Below are 10641 nucleotides of genomic sequence, written 5' to 3'. Positions count from 1 at the left end.
ATAGACTGTTAGAATTTGTATTATGGCAAGAAAAAAGCAGCTAAGTAAAGGCCTCTTTCACACTTGCGTTGTCCGGATCCGGCGTGTACTCCACTTGCCGGAATTACACGCCGGATCCGGAAAAACGCAAGTGTACTGAAAGCATTTGAAGACGGATCAGTCTTCAAAATGCTTTCAGTGTTACTATGGCAGCCAGGACGCTATTAAAGTCCTGGTTGCCATGCGGGGAGCGGGGAGCGGTATACTTACAGTGCGCGCGGCTCCCGGGGCGCTCCAGAGTGACGTCAGAGCGCCCCATGCGCATGGATGACGTGCCATGCGATCACGTGATCCATGCGCTTGGGGCGCCCTGACGTCACTCTGGAGCGCCCCGGGAGCCGCACGGACGGCAAGTATGCTGCTCCCCCGCTCCACTTTACCATGGCTGCCAGGACTTTAGCGTCCCGGCAGCCATGGTAACCATTGAGAAAAAGCTAAACGTCCGATCCGGCAATGCGCCGAAACGACATTTAGCTTAAGGCCGGATCCGGATCAATGCCTTTCAATGGGCATTAATTCCGGATCCGGCCTTGTAGCAAGTCTTCAGGATTTTTGGCCGGAGCAAAAAGCGCAGCATGCTGCGGTATTTTCTCCGGCCAAAAAAGTTCCGTTCCGGAACTGAAGACATCCTGATGCATCCTGAACGGATTTCTCTCCATTCAGAATGCATTAGGATAAAACTGATCAGGATTCTTCCGGCATAGAGCCCCGACGACGGAACTCTATGCCGGAAGAAAAGAACGCAAGTGTGAAAGAGCCCTTAAAAACAAGTGCCCATCATTACTTTAAGAAATGAAGGTCAGTCAGTCAGCCGAAAAATTGGGAAAACTTTGAAAGTAAGGACTATTTGACCATGAAGGAGAGTGATGGGGTGCTGCGCCAGATGACCTGGCCTCCACAGTCACCGGACCTGAACCCAATCGAGATGGTTTGGGGTGAGCTGGACCGCAGAGTGAAGGCAAAAGGGCCAACAAGTGCTAAGCATCTCTGGGAACTCCTTCAAGACTGTTGGAAGACCATTTCAGGTGACTACCTCTTGAAGCTCATCAAGAGAATGCCAAGAGTGTGCAAAGCAGTAATCAAAGCAAAAGGTGGCTACTTTGAAGAACCTAGAATATGACATATTTTCAGTTGTTTCACACTTTTTTGTTATGTATATAATTCCACATGTGTTAATTCATAGTTTTGATGCCTTCATAGTCATGAAAATAAAGAAAACTCTTTGAATGAGAAGGTGTGTCCAAACTTTTGGTCTGTACTGTATATATATTTTTATTTTATTTAGTTTTTTATTAGACACCTTTATTGAAGGGTGTAGCTTAGGCTCTATGCGTATGCTCCATGTGTGTACCAGGAGCCTTCCTTAGACATATGCTAGACACAGTGTTAAGCCTCATGCACACAACCGTGCAGTTTTTTGCGGTCCTCAGTTTTTTGCCGTCCGTGTGCCTTCCGGACCATTCTTGTCTGCAAAACGGACAAGAATAGGACATGCAAATGTATTTATTTTTTTGCAGGGCCACGGAACGGTGCAACGGATACGGACACCACACGGAGTGCTGTCCACATCTTTTGCAGCCCCATTGAAGTGAAAGGTTCCGCACCCAAGCCGCAAAAAATGCGTCTTGGATGCGGACCACAAAAACGGTCGTGTGCATGAGGCCTTAAGACGTGATGTGAACAGAGCCTAATCAGTATCGGCCCTTCTAAGAGAATCCCCGATGATCTGTGTGGTTTGAGCTGGAATGAGGAGTCATATTTCCGGTTATAGAGTTCTGCGTTTGGGTGCTTTACGGTAACATGTAATAACGAGAAGATGTAAAATGCAGATTTCTTCCATGGATCCGCACTCAAGGAGGCTAATCTGCAGCTTTTCCGTGCAGAATCTGAAAGCTCATTCTTCTGGCAGACCAAGGGGCCGGTGTACCTACTGCAATAAGCCAGGCAGCTCCATCACACAAAGCACAGGTCACGTGCCGACGCAAGAAACGCAGTTGTGTGTCGAGACCAAGTCAGAAGTTGTCCTGCCGGGACCACGCCTAACTGCGGGAGATTCAAGTACATTGATAAGAACCATATATTCTAATCTAATTTATAACAAGGTTTTTGTTTTGTTTTTGTACCCGTACAACCCCATTAGGCCAAAGTGAAATTGGTCCCTCAGTTTTCGTAATCTACAGGGTTTCCAGGGGTCAATGTCCAGTGAACAAAACGCTATGGCACAATATGATTGAAATAACTCATCGAGACATAGACCCAAATCATTGGGCCGAATCAAACCTAAAGAACTTTGAATTAGATATTTGAATCTGAATAGGTCATCAATATCAGATCAGTGAGGGTCCAACACCCCCACCCATCAACTGCTGCAGCCACCAACGCTGGAAACTATGCAGTGGACAGACTGTATGAAAACAAATGTCCTGATCAGTCAGAAAAATGCATTGCAATACCAAATCCGTTTTTCTGGTATCAGACAAAACGGATCCGGTATTTTTTTTTACATTTCTAAAAGGTCCATGCGCAGACCGGAATACCGGATACATCAATGCGACAATTTGAATGCCGGATCCGGCACTAATACATTCCTATGGGGAAAAAAATGCCGGATCAGGCATTCAGGCAAGTGTTAAGTTTTTTTTTGTCCGGAGATAAAACCGCAGCACGCTACGGTATTATCTCAGTCCTGAAAAGTCAAAGACTGGTGAAGACATCCTGATGCATCCTGAACGGATTGCTCTCCATTCAGAATGCATTAGGATAAAACTGATCAGTTCTTTACCAGTATAGAGCCCCTAGGATGGAACTCTATGCCGGAAAAGAAAACCACTAGTGTGAAAGTACCCTTAGGCCAATTTATGCTGCAGAGATTTTTACTTATTTTGCAGTGTATAGATGATATTGATCATAATTTCCTCCATGCTTCTGGTCCTTTTCTGCACACAAACCCGCAGGACGTGTTAATGGATCCTAAATCAGTTTTGTCTGCAATTGTGTTTGGCGTTTCTGCTTTTTTTCCGTCTAGACTGCATGTGTCTTTCACGCACGTGAAGAACAACACTCAACATCTATTAACCATCGGTGAAAAAATGCATTGCACCCGGATGCCTTCCATTTTTTATCCAGCCCCATTCCTTTCTATGGTGCCAGGGCTGAGTAAATTTAAAGGACAATGCAGAACACGACGCTCATGTACACAGACCCATTGGCATAAATAGGTCAGGATTCAGTCCGGATGCTGTCAGTTTGAAAAAGAAAAGAAGGCATCTGGATGAAAAACTAACTCGTGTGAAATTAGCCTAAGGCCTCATGCAAACAACCATTTCCATTTTGCCTCCTCCCTTTTTATGGAGGACCCATCTACTTCAACAAATCCGTGGGCGACATTTTGCAGACATATATATATTTTTTTGTGGATCGGACATATGGATGCAGAAAGCACACAGAGGATCCATGTGCTTTCCGCATCCGTATGTTCGACTTCGATCCACAAAAAGGCCCTAGATATAGGTGGCCACCAAGTTAGTTGGTGGACACCAAGATAGTTAGCTTGGAATATGCCCATGTCCAGGGATGGTATTAAATCTTGTTGCTGGACTTGGGTGTGTCTCCCAGTCTAGGGGAAGGAGACAGAGTCTTTGTGAAACAGAGTCCTGCTGGAGGCTCTGTAAGAGTGGTCTGAACAGGGCTGGCTGAGGGGCCACGGGGCTAGGTGCTTGCTGGAACATTGGGGGACGCCGTGACGCCTGGGCGCAAGGAACACGAGGCCGGAGTCAGGAGAACTAATGGGCCACACTCCCCCATAAAGATACTGGACTTTAGACCGTGTGTGAACGGTGCTCTGTACAGCCAGGAGGCTGATGGACATTGGGCTGGGAAAGCCGCAGGTTATAACCGTGTGTGAACGGTGCTAGGCGAGTCAGGGATATACTTTAGTTAGAGCCCAGCCGGGCAGGTGTTTATTTTGTATGATTTATGTTTGCTTTGCTAATGTGCCAAATAAAGCGATGTTTGACCTTAAACTTGGTGTCTGGCGAAGATACTTGTGTGAATGACCCCCGGAGAAGTGCTAACCCCCCACAATGCGCAATTGCCGACTGCAAAACCGATACGTCATGAGCATGAGGCCTTAGGAATTTCAACATTCTGTTGAGAACCATTGGACTGTTAACCTTTGGCGTCAGATCAACTTTCATAAAACTCTACATCTTGCCAGTCCTCTGTTATTTTTCTTGTAAATCATGAGGAAACTGAAAGTTAGGCCTTCACATTCCCGTGGCCTAAGAAGCATCAGTGTCTGACACTGTCCTATCTGGGGATAAGAGGGCGGCTGTTGTGCTGGCTGCCGAAAACCAGGGCGATCGGCCGATTCTGCAGGGAAGGACGGCAAACGTTTCCTGCAGGGCATAGAATATACTATATGGTGCCTATTCAGATTTAGGGGGGCTAGCATTCCGAGGGTCCTTTAATACAGGCAGATAATTGCCCAGTACAGGAAGTCTTCCATTAGGCAATAGCTGGGGTGAACGGCCATACGAACGATCAGAACGTAGGACCATTCGTGCGGCTCTTCATTTCCGTTACCATAACTGTTGGCAGCAGTTCCCCTCTTTAGAGTCCATTCACACGTCCGCAAAATGGGTCCGGAATCATTTTTAATGGGGCCGGAAAAGATGCGGACAGCACACATCCGCACTTCTGTTCCGCAAAAAAAAAAAAAAATAGAACAGGTCCTATTCTTGTGCACATCCACGGACAAGAAAAGGCATTTCTATTTAAAGGGCCGACCAAGTGCGGTCCGCAAAATGAGGAACTCACACGGCCGGAGTCCGTGTTTTGCGGATCCGCAATTTACAGAATGCAAAACACTTACGGACGCGTAAATGGACCCCTACACTGGCAAAAACGCTTCCGTCATGATAAAACAACAGTCTTCATCCGTTATGAATAGATCCGATTGAATTAGCTCTAAAATAGCCATGACAGATCCGTCTCTGAAACCATTGTAGGCCAATGGTGGATGGATCCGTTTTCGGTTGTGTTAGAGAAAACGGATCTGTCACCGCTGACTTACATTTTGGGTCATGACAGATCCGTCTTGCTCCGCATCCCAGAACGCACTCAAACGCTTTTGTGCGAGTCATGGGAACACAATGAAACGGGACAGAATGCATTCTGGTGCACTCAGTTTCCATTCAATTTCAGTTATGTCCCCGCTGACAATGAATGACAGATCTCAATAGCGGAAAAGGAAAGCGTAGGTGTGAAAGTCGCCTTATCTGTCGCACACAAGATGCCGTCAGCCGACAGACAAGCGTTTGCTCCTTCACAGGCCGACCGCAGGGTCTTTTACACATCGCAATGATCAGGAATAAAAGTTCCTACGACCTGGTAACCAGACCATGATACTTGCACACATTGCGAATTATGCACGTTTTTGGCCGTGCAGGAAAAACTAACCATAATACAGCACCTGCTAAATGTATGGGACTAGACAAATCTCATGGAGACTTTGCTGTTTTGTTCCGTGTGGAAATTAACCTGCAACTCTTTGCGTGGTTCTTTTGTGCGGATTTCACCCTTATCAATGAAAGGGCGAGATCTGCAGCAAAACCGCATCAAATCTTCACCACGTGGTTTCTGGTGCTGAAACGCCAAACTTCTGAAGACCAAATGTGGTGGGTTAGCTGCCGATGTTTGGCGTGGGTTGAGGTTATAGCTAATCCAAAGCAAAATACATACGGCCAAAAACAGAAGCTAAGCACAAAGTACCACAAGGAGGAGGTATATTCTGAACCCACTCCTAGTATATGCTTACAAATAGCGAACACTAAATGTGAATTTTGCAGAAAATTATCTGCAGAAACATTATGCTCTCCGAGATATGGTCTGTGAGTGGTACATATACCCAGAGCAGTGATCGTGCGCACACCATTATAGATTACAATGATGCTGTGGACGTCGGGCCGCCCCCGGGACTATTGTCCCACACACTGTAGTCCCGTGGGCAGCCCGACGTGCACAGCATCATTGTAATTTTTGATGGTGTGCGCACGATGTATGCTGCTCCGGGACCGTATATCTCGGAGGGCATACAGTCGTGTGCATGAGCCCTCAGGAAGCAGAACTTGCAGAAGTACAGGATACCGATGTATAGAGTAGAACTTGGCCCACGATCTACTCCCACATATGCAGTCGAGCTCAGCCCTTCACTGTAGTCTTACCCTCCTTTCACACCTGAGCGTTTCCCAAACGCGCGTCAGACGCGCGTTTCTGACGCACGTTTTTTGTAATAGTAAACGCGCGTTTGACGCGCGTTTGTGTCATTGACTGCAGTGTCCTATGGCCACAAACGCGCGTCAAAACGCCCCAAAGAAGCTCAAGTACTTGTTTGAGCGTCGGGCGTTTTACAGCGCGATCGTACGCGCTGTAAAACGCCCAGGTGAGAACCATTCCCATAGGGAAGCATTGCTTTTCATGTGTTGAGCGTTTTACAGCGCGTTTGAACTTAGGGTTAGAGCTCTGTCTCATGAGCGTGTCCCTTGCGGGAATCGTGCTCCGTGTGAGAGGGATCGTGCGTTCTGGACTTGGGAAGCGCGGGGCATTATCAGGATTGATAATGCTGTGTGTGCCTGTGTCTGACCTTTCTGCAATGGAATCAGGCAGAGGCACACAGTCGTATCGATAAGTCCAGAACGCACGATTTCTCTCCCACACTGAGCGCGATTCTGGCAAGGGACACGCTCATGTGACAGAGCCCTTAGGCTACTTTGACAGCTGCCGTTTTGTATTCCAGATTGAGCTCCGGCTTCAGTTTTGTCACCATGCTTGCCGATTGGAGACAAATCCATTCAGCATGCATCAGTTCCAGTTTGTTCAGTTTTGTATACTGGACATAAAACCGCAGTAAGCTGCGGTTTTGTGTGCGGTCTGCGAAATAGAACAAACCAGATCCAGCACCAAAAACAATGTGAAGCAATAGTGCTGGATCCGTCACCCATTGATTTACAATGATTTTAATGCCAGATCCGGTTTGTTCAGTTTCTATTGATTACAACCACATCCTAACAGAACGGATGCATCCTGATCAACGGAACAGTTTTGCTCCGGTTTTGAGATCCTCTGCTGGATCACAAAACTGGAACACAAAACCACAGATGTGAAAGTAGTCCTAGGGCTCAGGCACACGGCCGTTGCCAGGCCGTGCCCGTAACAGCAGGTCTGCAATATACGGGCACCGGCCCACTTGAATGGATCGGCAATCAGGAAGGAGCGGAACGGAGGCAGGGAACCCCTCGGAACATGTTCTATTTTTTTGCGGTGCGGACGGATCACGGACCCATTCAAATTGAATGGGTCTGGATCAGTCTGCGGCATCCACACGTAGGGTGCCCATAGGCTGGGTTCGCAAGTGCCTAAAAATCCGGAATATCCGCTGCGGTTTTTGCTGCGTTTCCAAAGCAAACATTGCATAAAAACCTAGTGGATTTCACCTTCGCCACAGCAAAGAGAAATCCGCTGTACAAATACACATGCTGCGGATTTCAAATCCGTAACGCTGCACCTTTTCCACTGCGTTTTTTCTATGCAGCGTGTGGATGAGAATTTAGACATTTGCATCCACTTTGCTGGCATTGTACAACGCTAGGGATTTGCAGCTAATCAGTCATGTGTGACCCCGACCTCGGAGTACCTAACACAGGGGTGAGCTCCGAAAAAAAAAAAATTTAAAATCTGCGTCAAAATACGCACATTTTCGTGCCAAAAAACGTATGTGTTACTTACATTTTTTGCTGCAGATTTTCCGCAGATCTTACCCTTTGTGCTGAAAAAGCTGAAATCTGCACACACAAAAAAAAAAAAAAACGCACAAAGAATTGAAATGCTGCGGGTTTCTTAATCCGCACAGCAGGTCACTTTCCACACAGACAAAAAAAGCTTTGTCTAATCTCATTCACTTTGTTGGTACCGTATTATGTTGCGGTTTTTCAGCATGAAAATCCGTGTGGAAAAAAAAAAAAAACACGTGCGTAATCCCCAACATGAGCAGGTAGTCCCAGGCTACTCTGCTGGAGGCTGACCCGCAGCATCTCCTCTCTATCCAGCGCCTGATATCCAATCTGCCAAACCCCATTTACCGCAGGAGAAATGTAGTATTAGGGCAGGTTCACACAGGGCTTTTTCGGAGGAGGTTTTGAGGCAGATTTCCCAGCCAAAGCCAGAAATAGATTTGAAAGGAATCGGAAATATAAAAAAAGGAAGGCTCCACTTCTGGCTCTGGCTGAAAAACCTGCCTCAAAAATCACCGTGTGAACCTACCCTTACAGCGCACCCATTCAAATGAATGGCCAGCCTGAAAAAACGCCTCTCCCTGCTAACAAACGATTGGGCGATCCAACATGCCCGATCCTTTCCTCCCCAGACACCAGGAGAGTCGGAAGGCCACACTACACAGGATGGACGGATGAACCATCCAAAACTGGCGGGTTTACCCAATACATGTCTAATGTGTATCGCCAGACCGCGTGCAGCCACACCATGCCGGCGATCTCTGACTTGTGGTTCTCCGATGGTTGGAAACAAGCGCCATACAACACTGTAGGTTAGAATCTCCTATAGGGCCTAATATTTGCATAGCCCTCAACAAGCAATCAATTAGGTCAGGTATTAAAGGGGTTGTCTCACCTCAGCGAATAGCATTTATCATGTAGACATAGTTAATACAAGATAGTTACTAATGTATTGTGATTGTCCATGTTGTCTCCTTTGCTGGCTGGATTCATTTTTCCATCACATTATACACTGCTTGTTTCCATGGTTACGACCACCCTGCAATCCATCAGCGGTGGCCATGCTTGCACGCTGTAGGAAAAAGCGCCTTTCTGGTGGGAGTGCACATAGGTCGGTGCTTTTTTCTATAGTGTCCAAGCACGACCACCCCTGTTGAATTGCAGGGTGGTCGTAACCATGGAAACAAGCAGTGTATAATGTGATGGAAAAATGAATCAAGCCAGAAAAGGAGGCAATATGGACAATCACAATACATTAGGAAGCGCCTTAGTATTAACGTCCTTGCTGAAGTGAGACAACCCCTTCAATGCCGCCGATCTCATACTGACTGCAGAAAAAGATATATATATATATTCTTACACTGTAGGGCAGAGGCCGGGCAGCAGGGCAGCTCCTCCACTCGTTTGCCTTGTAGTTTACTGGAAAAGCTCTGAGTCCTCGTCACATAATTGCTAGGAAAGATGCCCACCCGATCCTGGATCTTCCCAGTCCACCACCCCTCATCACCAGACACGCGCGAGTCCTTAGAGAGCACTTGGACCAAGTCTCCTAGCCGAAGGGTCAACTCATCCTCTGCGGAGGCCTCATAGTCAAACACTGCGGTCCAATAGAATGGGTTTGACAGCGAGTCGGTAGGTTGTTCTCCAGCGCCTCCTCCTCCTCCACCACCACCACCCCCATCATACTCCTCCAAAAACTCCTGTCTAGTGGGAGTACTCTCTCTCTCATCCTGATCTTCTTCTTCGTCGTCTGCAACCAATGGTACGGGGAACACTGGGGCATTGGATATTCCTCGTGCCGCTTTACTACCGCCAGGCAGGGAGAGCAGAGATCTGAGGGGCTCCATTGAAGCGATCCATAGGTGAAGCTTGGTGTATGGAGCCGTGTGCCCATGCACTGCACTTCATACACTGGAACCAAGCCGGAGAAAGTCAGGATTCCTTACAATGCCGCGTACGCTACGGCCACTGCGCCCCAATGGGCCAAGGGATCAACCGGCGCTGCAATACAGGCTACTCCACCTGCAGAAAAGTTTCCAAAGCCGCTAAAGTTCCACAACTGTTCGGTGTTGCAACAAAGGAGTCATTGCCTGGGCTTGGGATGGCAGGGTTGGGGGGCTGGAGCATGCCAGTGGTGGACAGGTGAGGTGCAGTCACAGGGGAGAGCCTGCAGCAGGAGCCAGGAGCATGGCTGCAGCAGCAGGGAGCCCTGGGCAGCAGATACCAGCATGAGTGCCCACACCGCAGGGCCTAGCGCTGTCAGCTGCCAAGATGCCCAAAGCTCCTTAGGAAGCAGAACTTGCAAGAGCCCAGGATACGGCCGTAAAGCGAGGCACCTGGCCCAGTCCACTCCGCGCGGCACTTTACTTCACTCGCAGGCTAGGCACCAAGAGGCTGACCCGCAGCATCTCCCCTTCGCCCGCTATCTGCTGCCCGCACCCATCCGTCCGGCAAAGCCCCACACCTCCTTGTCAGGGAAAGAGGGAAGGAAGCTGGCAGCTCGCGAGCCGCTCAGTCATCTGATTGGCGGACGCCGCCGTCCATCAATTCCGCTTTCAATGCTGATTGGATACCAGACAGACTCCGCGTCAACCTATTGTTCACGCCTCCTGACTTCAAACCTGCTGACCCTCAGCTTTTTTTTTTTGCTTTTTTTTTTTTGCTTTTTTTTTTAAACAAAACTTTAATATTTTTATTTTTTTTTACATTTTATCACAGACTACAAAGCAGTGGGGGAAAAATGAAGGTGGACGCTGCAGGGTCGTAAGGTTCTTTGGGGTCTTCCAGCTTAGATCGTTTAGAACTTATGGAG

General features: G+C 47.9%; 1 protein-coding gene across 1 annotated transcript in view; it reads right to left on the bottom strand.

Annotated features, from left to right (window-relative positions):
* The window catches only part of MAP3K9 (mitogen-activated protein kinase kinase kinase 9), a 73439-nt gene extending 63156 nt beyond the window's left edge, over positions 1–10283 (bottom strand). Inside the window, exon 1 of the mRNA XM_044272025.1 lies at positions 9190–10283. Coding sequence (XP_044127960.1) covers positions 9190–9676 — 487 coding nt within the window. The 5' untranslated portion in view covers positions 9677–10283. The remainder of the gene's footprint in view (positions 1–9189) is intronic.
* Positions 10284–10641: the final 358 nt, after the last annotated feature.

The sequence above is a fragment of the Bufo gargarizans genome, chromosome 11, assembly GCF_014858855.1.
Source record: "Bufo gargarizans isolate SCDJY-AF-19 chromosome 11, ASM1485885v1, whole genome shotgun sequence".
Taxonomy (NCBI): Eukaryota; Metazoa; Chordata; class Amphibia; order Anura; family Bufonidae; genus Bufo; species Bufo gargarizans.
Note: the sequence above shows the minus strand (reverse complement) of the source record. Positions and strands in the feature narration are given on the sequence as shown.